At 37.5% G+C, this 21,068-nt stretch overlaps 1 protein-coding gene across 1 annotated transcript; it reads left to right on the top strand.

Moving 5' to 3' along the window:
* Nucleotides 1-323: 323 nt before the first annotated feature.
* On the top strand, nt 324-20,519 carry LOC144355609 (uncharacterized). The gene is made up of 14 exons (XM_078010671.2): nt 324-861; nt 2,369-2,515; nt 2,827-2,937; nt 3,133-3,390; nt 3,493-3,619; nt 3,832-4,051; nt 5,166-5,349; nt 16,155-16,348; nt 16,585-16,845; nt 16,970-17,139; nt 17,772-17,892; nt 18,081-18,284; nt 19,271-19,331; nt 19,540-20,519. The coding sequence occupies exons 1-14, from the start codon at nt 324-326 to the stop codon at nt 19,908-19,910; spliced, it is 2,967 nt and encodes a 988-aa protein (XP_077866797.1). The 3' UTR covers nt 19,911-20,519.
* The last annotated feature ends 549 nt before the right edge of the window (nt 20,520-21,068 follow it).

Genomic DNA, 21,068 nt, shown 5'->3' with positions numbered 1-21,068 from the left:
TACCAGCAACAAATGACATTGGACTAAATGTTTTGATGCGATTTATAGTGTTTAAAATGTGACTAATATCTCAACATTGTTGTGTATTTTCAATTCTCGTTCACACTTTATTGATTATTCGGTGCCGTAGATACTGTGCACATGTTTCATTTCTCGTTCTATTATGAATACCGTTTTAGACATTATCCAAAGAGAGGAAAGATGCATCACCTATAATTGAAGTATATTGTATCAGAAATGACTAAACTACCATTACAGACAAAATACCGACACAGGACAACTATGGACCCACAGCTAACGTCCACACAACCCTTCGATTCATTATGGTCGCTGCTCAAAAGAATATCATATTTTTAAATAGTGAGGAGGAAGATATACTCTCCAATCGGATCGTTTACTTTGCTAATAACAGAGTATTGTTTATCTTCAGGGCTCGCATTGCTCCATCCAATGAGGGCGTCACAGGTACCGTGAGAATCAAAACTACCTCATTGCAGGTTTTATTCGTAATGCATCCCATACGGTGTCTAACTGTGCTGCTAATAATTGTATTACTAATCGATGGTATTAGCACGTTCTGGGACAGTCTGCGCCGTCGTCGTCGTGCACCAATTTGTAGGCCACAGAATTGTGTTGTCAGGGATTTGTATTCATGGGAAGCCTGCTCCGTTCCTTGTGGGACGAATGGGACGCAAACAGGTACCCGAACTGTGACAACTCCTGCTAGCTGTGGTGGTTCGTGTATGGAACAACTTACAAAATCACAACCGTGTAACAACCCCGGATGTCACAGTCACGGCACCCCTCTAACCTCGAGTTGTAGTTGTGTGAATGAGTGGTATGGTACATGCTATGAATATCGTAAGTTGTTATTTATTGCTGCGATGTGAATATGACAATCGGCTACTGGGAGTTGTTATAATAACGGGTACTTCCTCGTCAACACGAACTTTCTATTGTAGATGATACTGACATCTAATACATAAGTTTTAAGTGACTTTCCGCTTACCCGCGACAGGTAACTTCATACCACTAATGGCAGACATAACCTGTCCTGTAGATAGGTGACGGTAATGAGAAGTACGCACACACTGGGTCTGAGCCAGTAAAAGTAACCCCAAACACATTCAGTTCGAGTCGTCTCGAGTCGAGTTTCGCTCCAATAAGCCTTCGGGACGAAAATCCGATAGCTCCGATCTGATAATATACTATTAAATATAGTAGATGAATGAATAATCCATTAGTTCATTGTCATAAATGAAAGATGTCTTTTTACGCGAGTTTTGGATATTTGTCCACCCGGACATTGTACTACTCGTATATTGGTGGTATTTCAGTCTACGAGTACAATTACGGCATGTTTAGTAAACTGACCGTATTTTAATCGGACCAGCCATCGGATAAGATTGTGTTTATCCGATAAATATGACGCTATATTTTTAAGTATGAGGATTTCACAGTTAGACTTATAAGTCATTTATGATCTGTTAACTATATTATCGTGTAATCTGGCCTCAAGTTTCGACCTCGCTTCACAGTATGCATATAAACTTACAACAAAATAATGTAAGTGTTATTCTCATCAAATCAACAATTTCCAATATCACTCACATTCAGACGGGTAAACGGGTTATCAAAGGTTTTTTCCCGGTTTAGACACAAGCGTAACGACCAAGTGTCAGTTTACACCGATTTATTCATTTTGCAACAATAGCCTATTGAAAATACTCTCTGAATTATACAATTTAGCACTGCACCCAGTTATGTACACAGGGCGGCATTCTCATATTACGTAGACATGGCTCTTATCTAAAACAGCTTGAATAACCACAATACAGATTTATTCTCCTTAAATTTTTTAACATAATCTGCAACGAGTATTTTTGATGTGCATATGGAATACATTTTCTTATAAATTATTCTTAATATATGTTTTAACCCACTTGCCCAAATCAGTTGTTTTTATTTCTTTTCAAAAAATATGTTATGGTAGTGTTATACATTATTTGTACTGAATCAGAGAACATCACAGTGCATACTTGATGAGCAATAATGTGACTACAAATAATCTCAAATTACACGCCGTTGCATTTAATTGGATAAAAACCAGATAAAACTGGTTAGAAAGCAGGTATGATTTGACTTCCAAGATATTCAAAATGATCATTTAATTTTTCCGGGAACTACTAGATCAATTGGTGATATTTGTTGAACGATGGACCATATTGTCCGCGTGGGCTCGGAAAACATCATATAGTTAGGCGATAATAGTGTGTGTTCAGGATTTTATTTCACAATGTTTCTAACATATCATATTCGATAGAACATACATTCGAAATGTTTCCGTCGATGTTGTTGTTACTTACAGCTTGTACAGCTATTGCTAACTGTCAGCAGTTACAGTGTACGTCATCAACGAATCAAGCATGTCATCGATGTAACTATGACAGAGGTGGAGATATTATTGCATATCAATTGCTAGATTACGGTGGATATCCAAACAGAATATGTGAACGTAAGTTTATTTCATACTATGAAAGAGTGAAGAGAGTATTTAGCTGATTTGGGTCCCCCGATCGCGATCAGGCATATATTGTGATGTTTTTTTAATATACTTACACAATTTATTCCATTTTCTGCCGTCACACCGTTCACTTACCTTACGGTACTCGCAACAATGGACGCGATGACGATCAAATATTTTTGGGGAAAGGGGAGGGCAAAAACTATTCGCGTGGCTGATTCGCTGGAGACCTGGACAAGATCTTGACGGCTATTTGAAAATAAAATATGAATGTATTAAAAATTATTAATGTATGCTTACAGAAAGATGCTCTTGGCGTCCAGATAGTCAGTTTTGTTATCCAGGACAATGCACAACAACGCCCTCAACGTGTTCATGTGCACCAAACTTCAGCGGCTATAACTGCCTGCGAAGTAAGTGTGTAAATTTCATCATTGTAAAAAATATTTCACGATTTGGTTTTTCATGCCATCATAGTTATCGTTTTACTGTGTTTATTTTCTTTTCAAAATGTTCGGCTATTATCAGATACAATTTAAACTAGAATACCAATATTGAATTTATATCTCTCTCCAAAGTAGTAACATACATGTATCCTTGTTTTTCAGTGAATACATCGCCCGTCATGCATTACTGCTTGGGAACACTTATTCAGACAACAGGTGACTACAGAGCAGACGCCGTCTGTGACGATCACGTGACGGCACCTACAACTGTTTACACTAATATCCAACCAGATCGTATCCAGGTTGAGTGGCATAACAGTTATACAGGTCCTAACGCCATTGATTGGCCACAGCAGTATTATGTGGAAGATTTCAAAGTTGGCGTCATTTCAGCATCTTATGATTGGTGGGTTATCAGAGGTAAGCAATTGCAGTTAAGTTTTGCTTCATTACGTATATCGAGTTGTTTGAAATGTGCGTAATATATGTTCTCAAAATCCAATACCCCTTGTGTTTATCTAGGTGGAAGTAATGTCAAAAGTGGAACTGTCATGTGCTCTATTGGATACACTCAGGACACTCCACATCAAGCTATGCACGACTGTGACGTCACGGGTGATATTGTTTTCACATTTCAACATGGGGACAGGTACGACTACAGATAGAGATATAAACTTTGCTTCGATAAATCGTATTTTTTAATGTTGCATCTTGTAAACTAAACAATTGATTAATTTGAGTTTACATACGCATTCAAACTCGTCTCACCAAACCAAGTGGCAGTAAACTCAGCGTTTAAGTTCAAAGTTCATTTTGTCATAAATATTTAGAATATAATCTTTTCGGATTGCTTTTTGGCAGGTTTTACTTCACAGTAAAGGCTCGCAATGGTGGTTACATTACTATAAGAAATTATGATGTAACCTACGGTTATACGATTAATCCCAAGAATTATTACACAGGCATTGATGTAGCACGCACTGCAGACTTTACCCTGGACTATCAGCCTCCAACACATTGTACAGTTACCGGAAGTTGCTCTGATAATATGCTCGATAGGGGCCCGGCGATAACTAAAATTGTGAGTCAACTTTGTTGCATTAAAGTTGCACTCTTACTTTTACTATATGCAAAACACTGATTATTGTGACCACCATAAAGTATAATAAAATCAGTCGGTTTGGCAAAAAATCCTGAAATATTGTAATAGTGAAGCTAGCCGTCATTGAATGTCGTGGTGTGTATTACCCGAATCAAGCATTCAAAGGCTGTATAGGAATGACTTCTAAACTCAATTTCCTGATCTCATGATCTGTACAAAAATCAAAGCGATCTGATACTTCAAGCACGTGGTCAGTGAGAATTTTGTTTACAAATCATATTATGTATTAGAGCGTCATAGAGTGTTACAGATTGGTTCTTTACCAAGAGTCTGTAAATGTACGTGTCATCAAAAGCGCACTCCAAAATATACTACCCGTTCATACCAAAGCCACGAATAGACTACTTTTACTCCTACCACAGTGTAATCATATACGGAGCAAATGTGGATTGTTTGACAAACATAAATGTATGGTCGATATCTCGATATCTTAAGACTGGTCGTTTCGTTTCGTTGTGCCAATGCCACGTGACTAGTTCGCCTTCTTAAGTGGCATATTTCCTGTGTCGGTGGCACTTCTGGACAATAACGCTTTGCTGACTAAGTGATCTTAATGGAATTCAACCAAACTGAAAATAAACTGACTTGTGAAGACGGCAGCGAATGTTAACATTATTTGGTTATTTTTTTCTCCGCACACATTTTGCTGATATGGTGCTATAAATACCAAGCTTCGTGTTAGCTACGTTTGGTGGCCTGAGTACGCTCCGCCACGTCGTGTCATGCGTGACTGTGAAATTTCAAATATAGTATGTATTGTTTTTCTCACACTGAACCAGCCTACTGTCATTGTAGACCATGCCCACTTTCAATTACGAACAAATCAACTTGTGGTAGTGCTATTACGTAGTTTTTAAACTTTGTTATGTGTTTTATCTTTGTTTTGAGACTACTGGTAGAAGGGCTCGTGGTGAGAACCAGTGAGACTGGCCTACTTGCAGGGTCCCAAAGCTTAACGTTGTACGTTCTTGTTCTTGTCAAACTGCTAATTAAAAATCACTACTACTTCTTAATATTTCCATAATAACCACAGGGTGATATAACTGTTCAGTATAGTGGTTGGCATGACGACCTTTCTGGTATACTACGATACGAGTATGAAGTATATAAGATGCAAGCATATGGTGATGTATTGGGATATAGGTCAATACCACCTGTATTGAGTGGACAAGTAGATCCACCAGCTACACAGTTCAATATCATATTGAGTGACCCAGGTACGGTAGATCCACCAGCTACACAGTTCAATATCATATTGAGTGACCCAGATACGGTAGATCCACCAGCTACACAGTTTACTATCCCATTAAGTAACCCAGGTATAGTAGACCTACCAGCTACACAGTTTACTATCCCATTAGGTAACCCAGGTATAGTATATCTACCAGGTACACAGTTTACTATCCCATTAAGTAACCCAGGTACGGTAGATCCACCAGCTACACAGTTTACTATCCCATTAAGTAACCCAGGTATAGTAGACCTATCAGCTACACAGTTTACTATCCCATTAGGTAACCCAGGTATAGTATATCTACCAGGTACACAGTTTACTATCCCATTAAGTAAACCAGGTATAGTATATCTACCAGATACACAGTTTACTATCCCATTAAGTAAACCAGGTATAGTATATCTACCAGGTACACAGTTTACTATACCATTAAGTAACCCAGGTATAGTATATCTACCAGCTACACAGTTTACTATTCCATTAAGTAACCCAGGTATAGTATATCTACCAGGTACACAGTTTACTATCCCATTAAGTAAACCAGGTATAGTATATCTACCAGCTACACAGTTCAAAATCATATTGAGTGACCCAGGTACGGTAGATCCACCAGCTACACAGTTTACTATCTCATTAAGTAACCCAGGTATAGTATATCTACCAGGTACACAGTTTACTATCCCATTGAGTAACCATGGTATAGTATATCTAACAGGTACACAGTTTACTGTCCCATTAAGTAACCCAGGTATAGTATATCTATCAGGTACACAGTTTACTATCCCATTAAGTAACCCAGGTATAGTATATCTACCAGGTACACAGTTTACTATCCCATTGAGTAACCCAGGTACAGTATATCTAACAGGTACACAGTTTACAATCCCATTAAGTAACCCAGGTATAGTATATCTACCAGGTACACAGTTTACTATGTCATTAAGTAACCCAGGTATAGTATATCTACCAGCTACACAGTTTACTATCCCATTAAGTAACCCAGGTATAGTAGACCTACCAGCTACACAGTTTACTATCCCATTAGGTAACCCAGGTATAGTATATCTACCAGGTACACAGTTTACTATCCCATTAAGTAAACCAGGTATAGTATATCTACCAGATACACAGATTACTATCCCATTAAGTAAACCAGGTATAGTATATCTACCAGGTACACAGTTTACTATACCATTAAGTAACCCAGGTATAGTATATCTACCAGCTACACAGTTTACTATTCCATTAAGTAACCCAGGTATAGTATATCTACCAGGTACACAGTTTACTATCCCATTAAGTAAACCAGGTATAGTATATCTACCAGCTACACAGTTCAATATCATATTGAGTGACCCAGGTACGGTAGATCCACCAGCTACACAGTTTACTATCCCATTAAGTAACCCAGGTATAGTAGACCTACCAGCTACACAGTTTACTATCCCATTAGGTAACCCAGGTATAGTATATCTACCAGGTACACAGTTTACTATCCCATTAAGTAAACCAGGTATAGTATATCTACCAGATACACAGTTTACTATCCCATTAAGTAAACCAGGTATAGTATATCTACCAGGTACACAGTTTACTATACCATTAAGTAACCCAGGTATAGTATATCTACCAGCTACACAGTTTACTATCCCATTAAGTAACCCAGGTATAGTATATCTACCAGGTACACAGTTTACTATCCCATTAAGTAAACCAGGTATAGTATATCTACCAGGTACACAGTTTACTATCCCATTAAGTAACCCAGGTATAGTATATCTACCAGGTACACAGTTTACTATCCCATTAAGTAACCCAGGTATAGTATATCTACCAGGTACACAGCTTGCTATCCCATTAAGTAACCCAGGTATAGTATATCTACCAGGTTCACAGTTTATTATCCCATTAAGTAACCCAGGTATAGTATATCTACCAGGTACACAGTTTACTATCTCATTAAGTAACCCAGGTATAGTATATCTACCAGGTACACAGTTTACTATCCCATTGAGTAACCATGGTATAGTATATCTAACAGGTACACACTTTACTATCCCATTGAGTAACCATGGTATAGTATATCTAACAGGTACACACTTTACTATCCCATTAAGTAAACCAGGTATAGTATATCTACCAGGTACACAGTTTACTATCCCATTAAGTAACCCAGGTACAGTATATCTAACAGGTACACAGTTTACAATCCCATTAAGTAACCCAGGTATAGTATATCTACCAGGTACACAGTTTACAATCCCATTAAGTAACCCAGGTATAGTATATCTACCAGGTACACAGTTTACTATCCCATTAAGTAACCCAGGTATAGTATATCTACCAGCCACATAGTTTACTATCCCATTAAGTAACCGAGCTATAGTAGATCTACCAGGTACACAGTTTACTATCCCATTAAGTAACCCAGGTATAGTATATCTACCAGGTACACAGTTTACTATCACATTGAGTAACCCAGGTACAGTATATCTACCAGGTACACAGTTTACAATCCCATTATGTAACCCAGGTATAGTATATCTACCAGGTACACAGTTTACTATCTCATTAAGTAACCCAGGTATAGTATATCTACCTGCCACACAGTTTACTATCACATTAAGTAACCCATGTATAGTAGAACTACCAGCTACACAGTTTACGATCCCATTAAGTAACCCAGGTATAGTATATCTACCAGGTACACAGTTTACTATCTCATTAAGTAACCCATGTATAGTATATCTACCAGGTACACAGTTTACTATCCCATTGAGTAACCATGGTATAGTATATCTAACAGGTACACAGTTTACTGTCTCATTAAGTAACCCAGGTATAGTATATCTATCAGGTACACAGTTTACTATCCCATTAAGTAACCCAGGTATAGTATATCTACCAGGTACACAGTTTACTATCCCATTGAGTAACCCAGGTACAGTATATCTAACAGGTACACATTTTACAATCCCATTAAGTAACCCAGGTATAGTATATCTACCAGGTACACAGTTTACTATGTCATTAAGTAACCCAGGTATAGTATATCTACCTGCCACACAGTTTACTATCCCATTAAGTAACCCAGGTATAGTATATCTACCAGGTACACATTTTACTATCCCATTAAGTAATCCAGGTATAGTATATTTAACAGGTACACAGTTTACTATCCCATTAAGTAACCCAGGTATAGTATATCTACCAGGTACACAGTTTATTATCTCATTAAGTAATCCAGGTATAGTATATTTAACAGGTACACAGTTTACTATCCCATTAAGTAACCCAGATATATTATAACTACCAGCTACACAGTTTACTATCCCATTATGTAAACCAGCTATAATATATCTACCAGGTACACAGTTTACTATCCCATTAAGTAACCCAGATATAGTATATCTACCAGGTACACAGTTTACTATCCTATTGAGTAACCCAGGTATAGTATATCTACCAGGTACACAGTTTAATATCTCATTAAGCAACCCAGGTATAGTATATCTACCAGGTACAAAGTTTACTATCCCATTAAGTAACCCAGGTATAGTTTATCTACCAGGTACACAGTTTACTATCTCATTAAGTAACCCAGGTATAGTATATCTACCAGGTACACAGTTTACTATCACATTGAGTAACCCAGGTATAGTATATCTGCCAGGTACACAGTTTACTATCTCATTAAGTAACCCAGGTATAGTATATCTACCAGGTACACAGTTTACTATCCCATTGAGTAACCCAGGTTTAGTATATCTACCAGGTACACAGTTTTTTACTATCCCATTAAGTAACCCAGGTATAATAGACCTACCAGCTACACAGTTTACTATCCCATTAAGGAACCCAGGTATAGTATATCTACCAGGTACACAGTTTACTATCCCATTGAGTAACCATGGTATAGTATATCTAACAGGTACACACTTTACTATCCCATTGAGTAACCATGGTATAGTATATCTAACAGGTACACACTTTACTATCCCATTAAGTAAACCAGGTATAGTATATCTACCAGGTACACACTTTACTATCCCATTAAGTAAACCAGGTATAGTATATCTACCAGGTACACAGTTTACTATCCCATTAAGTAACCCAGGTACAGTATATCTAACAGGTACACAGTTTACAATCCCATTAAGTAACCCAGGTACAGTATATCTACCAGGTACACAGTTTACAATCCCATTAAGTAACCCAGGTATAGTATATCTACCAGGTACACAGTTTACTATCCCATTAAGTAACCCAGGTATAGTATATCTACCAGCCACATAGTTTACTATCCCATTAAGTAACCGAGCTATAGTAGATCTACCAGGTACACAGTTTACTATCCCATTAAGTAACCCAGGTATAGTATATCTACCAGGTACACAGTTTACTATCCCATTGAGTAACCCAGGTACAGTATATCTACCAGGTACACAGTTTACAATCCCATTATGTAACCCAGGTATAGTATATCTACCAGGTACACAGTTTACTATCTCATTAAGTAACCCAGGTATAGTATATCTACCTGCCACACAGTTTACTATCCCATTAAGTAACCCATGTATAGTAGAATTACCAGCTACACAGTTTACGATCCCATTAAGTAACCCAGGTATAGTATATCTACCAGGTACACAGTTTACTATTTCATTAAGTAACCCATGTATAGTATATCTACCAGGTACACAGTTTACTATCCCATTGAGTAACCATGGTATAGTATATCTAACAGGTACACAGTTTACTGTCCCATTAAGTAACCCAGGTATAGTATATCTATCAGGTACACAGTTTACTATCCCATTAAGTAACCCAGGTATAGTATATCTACCAGGTACACAGTTTACTATCCCATTGAGTAACCCAGGTACAGTATATCTAACAGGTACACAGTTTACAATCCCATTAAGTAACCCAGGTATAGTATATCTACCAGGTACACAGTTTACTATGTCATTAAGTAACCCAGGTATAGTATATCTACCTGCCACACAGTTTACTATCCCATTAAGTAACCCATGTATAGTAGAACTACAAGCTACACAGTTTACGATCCCATTAAGTAACCCAGGTATAGTATATCTACCAGGTACACAGTTTATTATCTCATTAAGTAATCCAGGTATAGTATATTTAACAGGTACACAGTTTACTATCCCATTAAGTAACCCAGATATATTATAACTACCAGCTATACAGTTTACTATCCCATTATGTAAACCAGGTATAATATATCTACCAGGTACACATTTTACTATCCCATTAAGTAACCCAGATATAGTATATCTACCAGATACACAGTTTACTATCCTATTGAGTAACCCAGGTATAGTATATCTACCAGGTACACAGTTTAATATCTCATTAAGCAACCCAGGTATAGTATATCTACCAGGTACAAAGTTTACTATCCCATTAAGTAACCCAGGTATAGTTTATCTACCAGGTACACAGTTTACTATCTCATTAAGTAACCCAGGTATAGTATATCTACCAGGTACACAGTTTACTATCCCATTGAGTAACCCAGGTATAGTATATCTGCCAGGTACACAGTTTACTATCTCATTAAGTAACCCAGGTATAGTATATCTACCAGGTACACAGTTTACTATCCCATTGAGTAACCCAGGTTTAGTATATCTACCAGGTACACAGTTTTTTACTATCCCATTAAGTAACCCAGGTATAATAGACCTACCAGCTACACAGTTTACTATCCCATTAAGGAACCCAGGTATAGTATATCTACCAGGTACACAGTTTACTATCCCATTAAGTAACCCAGGTATAGTATATCTACCAGGTACACAGTTTTTTACTATCCCATTAAGTAACCCAGGTATAATAGACCTACCAGCTACACAGTTTACTATCCCATTAAGGAACCCAGGTATAGTATATCTACCAGGTACACAGTTTACTATCCCATTAAGTAACCCAGGTATAGTATATCTACCAGGTACACAGTTTACTATCCCATTAAGTAACCCAGGTATAGTAGATCTACCAGGTACACAGTTTACTATCCCATTAAGTAACCCAGGTATAGTATATCTACCAGCTACACAGTTTACTATCCAATTAAGTAACCCAGGTATAGTAGAACTACCAGCTACACAGTTTACAATCCCATTATGTAACCCAGGTATAGTATATCTACCAGGTACACAGTTTACTATCTCATTAAGTAACCCAGGTATAGTATATCTACCAGGTACACAGTTTACTATCCCATTAAGTAACCCAGGTATAGTATATCTACCAGGTACACAGTTTACTATCCCATTAAGTAACCCAGGTATAGTATATCTACCAGGTACACAGTTTTTTACTATCCCATTAAGTAACCCAGGTATAATAGACCTACCAGCTACACAGTTTACTATCCCATTAAGGAACCCAGGTATAGTATATCTACCAGGTACACAGTTTACTATCCCATTAAGTAACCCAGGTATAGTATATCTACCAGGTACACAGTTTACTATCCCATTAAGTAACCCAGGTATAGTAGATCTACCAGGTACACAGTTTACTATCCCATTAAGTAACCCAGGTATAGTATATCTACCAGCTACACAGTTTACTATCCCATTAAGTAACCCAGGTATAGTAGATCTACCAGCTACACAGTTTACAATCCCATTATGTAATCCAGGTATAGTATATCTACCAGGTACACAGTTTACTATCTCATTAAGTAACCCAGGTATAGTATATCTACCTGCCACACAGTTTACTATCACATTAAGTAACCCATGTATAGTAGAACTACCAGCTACACAGTTTACGATCCCATTAAGTAACCCAGGTATAGTATATCTACCAGGTACACAGTTTACTATCTCATTAAGTAACCCATGTATAGTATATCTACCAGGTACACAGTTTACTATCCCATTGAGTAACCATGGTATAGTATATCTAACAGGTACACAGTTTACTGTCTCATTAAGTAACCCAGGTATAGTATATCTATCAGGTACACAGTTTACTATCCCATTAAGTAACCCAGGTATAGTATATCTACCAGGTACACAGTTTACTATCCCATTGAGTAACCCAGGTACAGTATATCTAACAGGTACACGTTTTACAATCCCATTAAGTAACCCAGGTATAGTATATCTACCAGGTACACAGTTTACTATGTCATTAAGTAACCCAGGTATAGTATATCTACCTGCCACACAGTTTACTATCCCATTAAGTAACCCAGGTATAGTATATCTACCAGGTACACATTTTACTATCCCATTAAGTAATCCAGGTATAGTATATTTAACAGGTACACAGTTTACTATCCCATTAAGTAACCCAGGTATAGTATATCTACCAGGTACACAGTTTATTATCTCATTAAGTAATCCAGGTATAGTATATTTAACAGGTACACAGTTTACTATCCCATTAAGTAACCCAGATATATTATAACTACCAGCTACACAGTTTACTATCCCATTATGTAAACCAGCTATAATATATCTACCAGGTACACAGTTTACTATCCCATTAAGTAACCCAGATATAGTATATCTACCAGGTACACAGTTTACTATCCTATTGAGTAACCCAGGTATAGTATATCTACCAGGTACACAGTTTAATATCTCATTAAGCAACCCAGGTATAGTATATCTACCAGGTACAAAGTTTACTATCCCATTAAGTAACCCAGGTATAGTTTATCTACCAGGTACACAGTTTACTATCTCATTAAGTAACCCAGGTATAGTATATCTACCAGGTACACAGTTTACTATCCCATTGAGTAACCCAGGTATAGTATATCTGCCAGGTACACAGTTTACTATCTCATTAAGTAACCCAGGTATAGTATATCTACCAGGTACACAGTTTACTATCCCATTGAGTAACCCAGGTTTAGTATATCTACCAGGTACACAGTTTTTTACTATCCCATTAAGTAACCCAGGTATAATAGACCTACCAGCTACACAGTTTACTATCCCATTAAGGAACCCAGGTATAGTATATCTACCAGGTACACAGTTTACTATCCCATTGAGTAACCATGGTATAGTATATCTAACAGGTACACACTTTACTATCCCATTGAGTAACCATGGTATAGTATATCTAACAGGTACACACTTTACTATCCCATTAAGTAAACCAGGTATAGTATATCTACCAGGTACACACTTTACTATCCCATTAAGTAAACCAGGTATAGTATATCTACCAGGTACACAGTTTACTATCCCATTAAGTAACCCAGGTACAGTATATCTAACAGGTACACAGTTTACAATCCCATTAAGTAACCCAGGTACAGTATATCTACCAGGTACACAGTTTACAATCCCATTAAGTAACCCAGGTATAGTATATCTACCAGGTACACAGTTTACTATCCCATTAAGTAACCCAGGTATAGTATATCTACCAGCCACATAGTTTACTATCCCATTAAGTAACCGAGCTATAGTAGATCTACCAGGTACACAGTTTACTATCCCATTAAGTAACCCAGGTATAGTATATCTACCAGGTACACAGTTTACTATCCCATTGAGTAACCCAGGTACAGTATATCTACCAGGTACACAGTTTACAATCCCATTATGTAACCCAGGTATAGTATATCTACCAGGTACACAGTTTACTATCTCATTAAGTAACCCAGGTATAGTATATCTACCTGCCACACAGTTTACTATCCCATTAAGTAACCCATGTATAGTAGAATTACCAGCTACACAGTTTACGATCCCATTAAGTAACCCAGGTATAGTATATCTACCAGGTACACAGTTTACTATTTCATTAAGTAACCCATGTATAGTATATCTACCAGGTACACAGTTTACTATCCCATTGAGTAACCATGGTATAGTATATCTAACAGGTACACAGTTTACTGTCCCATTAAGTAACCCAGGTATAGTATATCTATCAGGTACACAGTTTACTATCCCATTAAGTAACCCAGGTATAGTATATCTACCAGGTACACAGTTTACTATCCCATTGAGTAACCCAGGTACAGTATATCTAACAGGTACACAGTTTACAATCCCATTAAGTAACCCAGGTATAGTATATCTACCAGGTACACAGTTTACTATGTCATTAAGTAACCCAGGTATAGTATATATACCTGCCACACAGTTTACTATCCCATTAAGTAACCCATGTATAGTAGAACTACAAGCTACACAGTTTACGATCCCATTAAGTAACCCAGGTATAGTATATCTACCAGGTACACAGTTTAATATCTCATTAAGTAATCCAGGTATAGTATATTTAACAGGTACACAGTTTACTATCCCATTAAGTAACCCAGATATATTATAACTACCAGCTACACAGTTTACTATCCCATTATGTAAACCAGGTATAATATATCTACCAGGTACACATTTTACTATCCCATTAAGTAACCCAGATATAGTATATCTACCAGATACACAGTTTACTATCCTATTGAGTAACCCAGGTATAGTATATCTACCAGGTACACAGTTTAATATCTCATTAAGCAACCCAGGTATAGTATATCTACCAGGTACAAAGTTTACTATCCCATTAAGTAACCCAGGTATAGTTTATCTACCAGGTACACAGTTTACTATCTCATTAAGTAACCCAGGTATAGTATATCTACCAGGTACACAGTTTACTATCCCATTGAGTAACCCAGGTATAGTATATCTGCCAGGTACACAGTTTACTATCTCATTAAGTAACCCAGGTATAGTATATCTACCAGGTACACAGTTTACTATCCCATTGAGTAACCCAGGTTTAGTATATCTACCAGGTACACAGTTTTTTACTATCCCATTAAGTAACCCAGGTATAATAGACCTACCAGCTACACAGTTTACTATCCCATTAAGGAACCCAGGTATAGTATATCTACCAGGTACACAGTTTACTATCCCATTAAGTAACCCAGGTATAGTATATCTACCAGGTACACAGTTTTTTACTATCCCATTAAGTAACCCAGGTATAATAGACCTACCAGCTACACAGTTTACTATCCCATTAAGGAACCCAGGTATAGTATATCTACCAGGTACACAGTTTACTATCCCATTAAGTAACCCAGGTATAGTATATCTACCAGGTACACAGTTTACTATCCCATTAAGTAACCCAGGTATAGTAGATCTACCAGGTACACAGTTTACTATCCCATTAAGTAACCCAGGTATAGTATATCTACCAGCTACACAGTTTACTATCCAATTAAGTAACCCAGGTATAGTAGAACTACCAGCTACACAGTTTACTATCTCATTAAGTAACCCAGGTATAGTAGATCTACCGGCTACACAGTTTACTATCCCATTAAGTAACCCTAGTATAGTAGATCCACCAGCTACACAGTTTACTATCTCATTAAGTAATCCAGGTATTGTAGATCTACCGGCTACACAGTTTACTATCCCATTAAGTAACCCAGGTATTGTAGATCTACCAGCTACACCGTTCACTATCTTATTAAGTAACCCAAGTATAGTAGATCTACCAACTACACCGTTCACTATCTCATTAAGTAACCCAGGTATACTAGAACTACCAGCTACACAGTTCATTATCCCATTAAGTAACGCAGGTATAGTAGAACTACCAGCTACACCATTCACTATCTCATTAAGTAACCCAGGTATAGTAGATCTACCGACTACATAGTGCAATGTATTCAACTACCTATAGAACTTAGAAATTCAACTGACCCTTTATAATGTTGTTTTATTTATAGTTTTATTTTTATTTTTATTTACATTTCAGGAGTGTATTGTGTCATACTTACTGTTGACGACATAGCTGGTAACCATGTTAGAGCCAGGCGATTCCTAATATTTGATGACATCAACGGAGTTACTACAACAGACCAGTTTCCTATCTGGGTTGACTCTGCAGTGAAAAAGACCACATACCTTTGGCAAACTGATCTTCAAGACACGAATCATACTGGGTCACAGGTAAAGGGACTTGGAGTTCCTTATTAGACGCTGGAAAACGCACCAAACTCTGTGAATATGATGTTATGATTGAGTGTTATAGAGACAGAATCGACGAAACGCCGAACACGACATTAATTGGGTTGCCCAATTCTATATATACCTTAATAGCTAGTTGTACTGGACATCACACTGTGTCTCATGCTAATGATATGCCCTGTTATACTCTATAAATGTATGCAATGACTCCCTCACAGGTAGTGCTGCGATGGCCAGGACACTTTTATAACTGGTTTCACAGGAAACATAAATTCCTGAATGCCATTGAAGATAATTCACCTCCATTGACGTCAGAGTATGAAGAAGTCACAGGTCAACCTCCAACTACCAGATCACGTGAGGCAATACTAAATATCAATGCAATCGTGCGTTTCGAAGTAAACTACGACATAGACCACCAGGGAGGGCGCACTATAAACTCTCCTTCTGGAAACTGGCAAGACGTTGACAATATTATGGTGAGTGGTGACGTTCAATCCGCATACCACTACTAGAGTATATTTTTTGTCCAAAACCTTGTATATTGTTTGGTTTCTGATTGTCTATATCATTTGTCTTCAACTGACGTTTCTTTTTCTGCAGGTAGAGAAGCAAATATTTAATATACCACGTGGTGATGGCGATTCCATTCATTTATGGGTGAGAGCTACAGACGTGATGGGCAATACAAACCAGGATGATGTACTGATTCACGTAGATTCGTCACCACCAGAGATTCATGATATCCCAATGATCGATGAATCACATACGAGGTACATTTATTTTTGTTTCGGTACATTATACTCCATATCATTTCGGCGATATAACATCTCAGCCGAACTCAACTCATGACCGTGTATATCAAAAATAACTTTTGCAGCTTTATTGGTCGGGAAGTGGGGTACTTTTACTCGAAAACTGTGTGAGTTCCGCCGGGCGAAACATTAAAAATAGATTACAATGTCATCATTTATAAATGAAGTTATTAATACATCGCTAAAGCCTTGTGATGAGTCATATGAGTTCTTAATTATATTAGAAAGCGGCAAATGGGAGACATGTGTCAAAGGAAGAACCGTATGTTTGCAAAATTGTCTGAAGAAAATGTTCTTCTCCACGAGTCTTCCCTTTACTTTATTAGTCAATAATTACTTCCCACACAAATAACAGATAATCAAACTGTGATCAGAAAATGAAATTACATTTTTTACACCCACCTTACGCTCACTGGTCTACAAAACGTGTGGCGATATTGATGCATGAAAACACGTGGTACGCATTTGTTATTTGCATATTCCTAATTCACGACACACCATACATATAAAGTCCCTCCACGAGTTCCAGAATTTGGGACACCATTTTCTCACCTTTGTTGGTTTTAAATACCCATTGTTTTCGCATCCAGGATTATTTTTCGAACCTTCGACGAGCATAGTGGATTACTTAATATTCATTGGAATTTGACTGCCATGTCGGACGTCAACGTTTCACTTGGCGAGGAAAACATAGCTATCAGAAGGCCACTGGTATGTCCGTATAATTAGAACATAATTTGTGTACATACGCCAAATAAGCACATATACCGCTCGCAAATGAACGAATAACAATGTTGTTGTGTAAAGTGTAGAGTTTAAAGATAAACAAATTATTGACCGCACGGGTGTGTCTAACGCGATTCTTGCTATGCCTTACTGGTGTATATCTTTGTTTTCAGATTGGTGTTTCGCTGTGTGATCTTCCAAGCTGTGCTTGCATACCGAAAGATGGTGAGTGTTATTTTAGGGATTATGACGTGAAACTCAATGAAGACTTGCTGGGCATAACAACCGAAGACCGCGAAGAAAATAAAGAATATGATTATTTATTTACAGTCACAATAACAAACAATGCCATGCTCACGACGACAAGATCGGCCCAGGTACAGTTAATTCAGAAAAGCATTATTTATACCAAACAGAATATGGTAATTTTACGCGTGACTTAAGCAAGGCTGACACTGGCACAACTTTTGGCCACGATTTTGTCGTGGCAAGTCGTGCCACGGCTTTGTTTTAAGCATGTTGTCTCTGTGATGAGTTGTCTCTTTGCTGGCAATCTCTGGAATGGCGAACTCGCCGTGAGCTGCTCGTTCCATGCGCAAAGTTTTCGTGAAGTGCGTAAAGTAGTCGTGAACTACTCGTGCCATCAATGCAGAGACAACTTATATCACAGAGACAACCTGCCTAAAACAAAACAGCCAAAAAATGACCAGGGCTTGGGGAGGCCCTCTTTTTATATGACTTGCCCAAGTCGGCACGACACCGTCCGAATTGCGCAAACTCGTCGTGCCAATGTGGGAAGTGCGTAAATTATGCGCAAACTATGCGTAAACTATGCATGGACTCGTGCCAGTTCGTGTTAACGTGGACACTGAGGGGCACGCATTCGTGAACTCGTCGTGAACTACGTGTGAGCAGTGCGGGAGCCTCCCAGTTCGTGCCCCAAAATGGCACGAAAAGTCGTACAAGTGTCAGCCTTGCTTTAAATTGTCATAGAAGGGTTGGTCGAGCGGTTATATGTGACCCACCCCGTCCTAGTTATGTGCATATACATGTATACTGTATCCTCTGTGGCCATTGTTCATTTACACGCTTTATCCCAAGTTTATTTTAATAAGACGATACAACTATATATTACCAGACCAGTTCATATGCTTTGATAATTTCACGTGGATGCAATACTTATGCCTTAATCGATATTTTTAGGTAATAGATTGTACATGGAACTTCTCTTGACAACTACTAACTGGATATTTGACAGCAACCGGACACAGCATCTTCAATGACTGTTTAACAGCCGTCTATGTTGTTTAGATTACACACTGTGTTAAACATTTTAAGCACGTTCACTTATTATTTTATTCAGATTACGGTAAATGCAAGTGCACTTTTTGTTGGTCCGCCGATTACAACACACGACCACATAGGTGAGGAAATCTCAAGAAATTATCACATGCTTGATAGAAAATTCGTGATTTGAAACACATTAGGAGATGGGTTCCTGACGAAAGCTGATACTTTTGGTAGATAGTGGGTAAAATAATGCAGTACACAGCATTTGTATAACTGTAGAAGATGACTTACCGGTGTCAGTATTTTCTCAAATAACATTGTTATATCCATTTTCTTTTCCAGACCCCAATATTGTATTACCATCTGCAAGTGGTACACTGACTGCCTTGGTTGTTATAGTGGTTACTATTATAGTTGTAGTTGTCTTATGTCGCAGAAAAAGGACAAGTAAAGAAAAAGGAAGAGACAGCATTGAAAACGCATCATCAACAAACCAGCTAAACAATACCGTTGGCAGCGATAACACTGATATCACAGAGAATGACCAGCATTACATGTCCATCATTAAGAATGACGTCAAGGTGAATGAATACGAATCCATCGTTGGCGGTAAACAGCACTACGCTGATGTCAATAAAAACGACATCCAGGAGAATGTCTACGAAACTCCTACCAATGTAAAGAATAACGAGTATGAATTAGTACGATACTGAGTTGATATCCTAGGGTATATAACCATTATAAATGTAACATGGCAATCATATGTAGACAAGAATTAATGAATCACTTTTAACGGCTACAACGCGCATGCGCATTGACAATTTTTAGAAATCATTACAACCGGGTGGGATATGATGTATCAATATAACCAGTCCTTAATTTACATCTAAAAATGGCCGACTCAACTACTATCATGGAACAAATGCAACCGAGCATAAATATTATAATGATGATGTAATATACAGACAATGCAGCCCTTTTTGTATACTCGACTTTTTGATCATTCATTTCCACTACATGCATTATAACTCTTTAAATGAATAAAAAACAGTTGTTTAGCTTCATGTGTTTGTAATTTACGTAGTTATTAATAGTAATCGAAACATTTGTTTTGAAGGTATTAACTTTAACATTTACGTTACTGTTGTACAGTATTTCTCAACAAATAACAATGTTTTATTGTAATTAGTGTCTGAGGCTTGACATGTATGATTTAACCGCAATATGATAGCAACTGGATTATTATATACAGATATATGTGTTCTCTGTTTTAAGTTGCGAAATACGCTTAAATAAATATACTCTCTTCAATTTTCAAGAAATATACTCTAGTCCTTTAAATTTCCATGCACCCATATTATTTGAATTGATAATATTACATGTGATTAACATCGAGAATAAGTTAATGCATACTATCAGTCATAAACACTTTTTGCAACTGTATGCAGAGGTGCACAAGGCTAAGCTACAGTAACTGACACATAAAAGGTGGGGGCTAAATTGTGCGTAAACTACAAGCAGTTACAAGCTCGGACAAACATTAACATATTATTAGCTTCCACTTCAGTAGATTTTCCAGCAATAAAGAAAGCGAGGGATATGTTTGTCCTATTTAGTCTATTCGATAGGACCTTGCTGCAATTCATGATAGTTCATAGGGATGTAGCCATATGGCCAGTGGTGAGTCTACATGGTCATGTTCGGTCTCTGCCAGCAGTGCATATACCCCACATTGGATCTACTTATACCATGCACGGCTTTTATTCTGTCAGGATTTCATCGAAACATTGGCCTGATTGGTTGCTGAACCATAGTATATAAGGTGCATGGTTAGTCTTGAAAAGTGAAGGCAGACATGCATTCAACACTGT

The sequence above is a fragment of the Saccoglossus kowalevskii genome, chromosome 22 (genome assembly GCF_978046115.1).
Source record: "Saccoglossus kowalevskii chromosome 22, keSacKowa6.1, whole genome shotgun sequence".
Lineage (NCBI taxonomy): Eukaryota > Metazoa > Hemichordata > Enteropneusta > Harrimaniidae > Saccoglossus > Saccoglossus kowalevskii.
This window is presented reverse-complemented; position numbering and strand designations above follow the sequence as displayed.

Excerpts from the sequence above, each read along its gene's own strand:
- LOC144355609 (XM_078010671.2), top strand. The coding sequence starts at position 324 with ATGGTCGCTGCTCAAAAGAATATCATATTTTTAAATAGTGAGGAGGAA. Across the intron at positions 2,938-3,132 it reads CGGCTATAACTGCCTGCGAA|TGAATACATCGCCCGTCATG; the intron begins GTAAGTGTGTAA and ends CTTGTTTTTCAG. Across the intron at positions 19,332-19,539 it reads TACAACACACGACCACATAG|ACCCCAATATTGTATTACCA; the intron begins GTGAGGAAATCT and ends TTTCTTTTCCAG.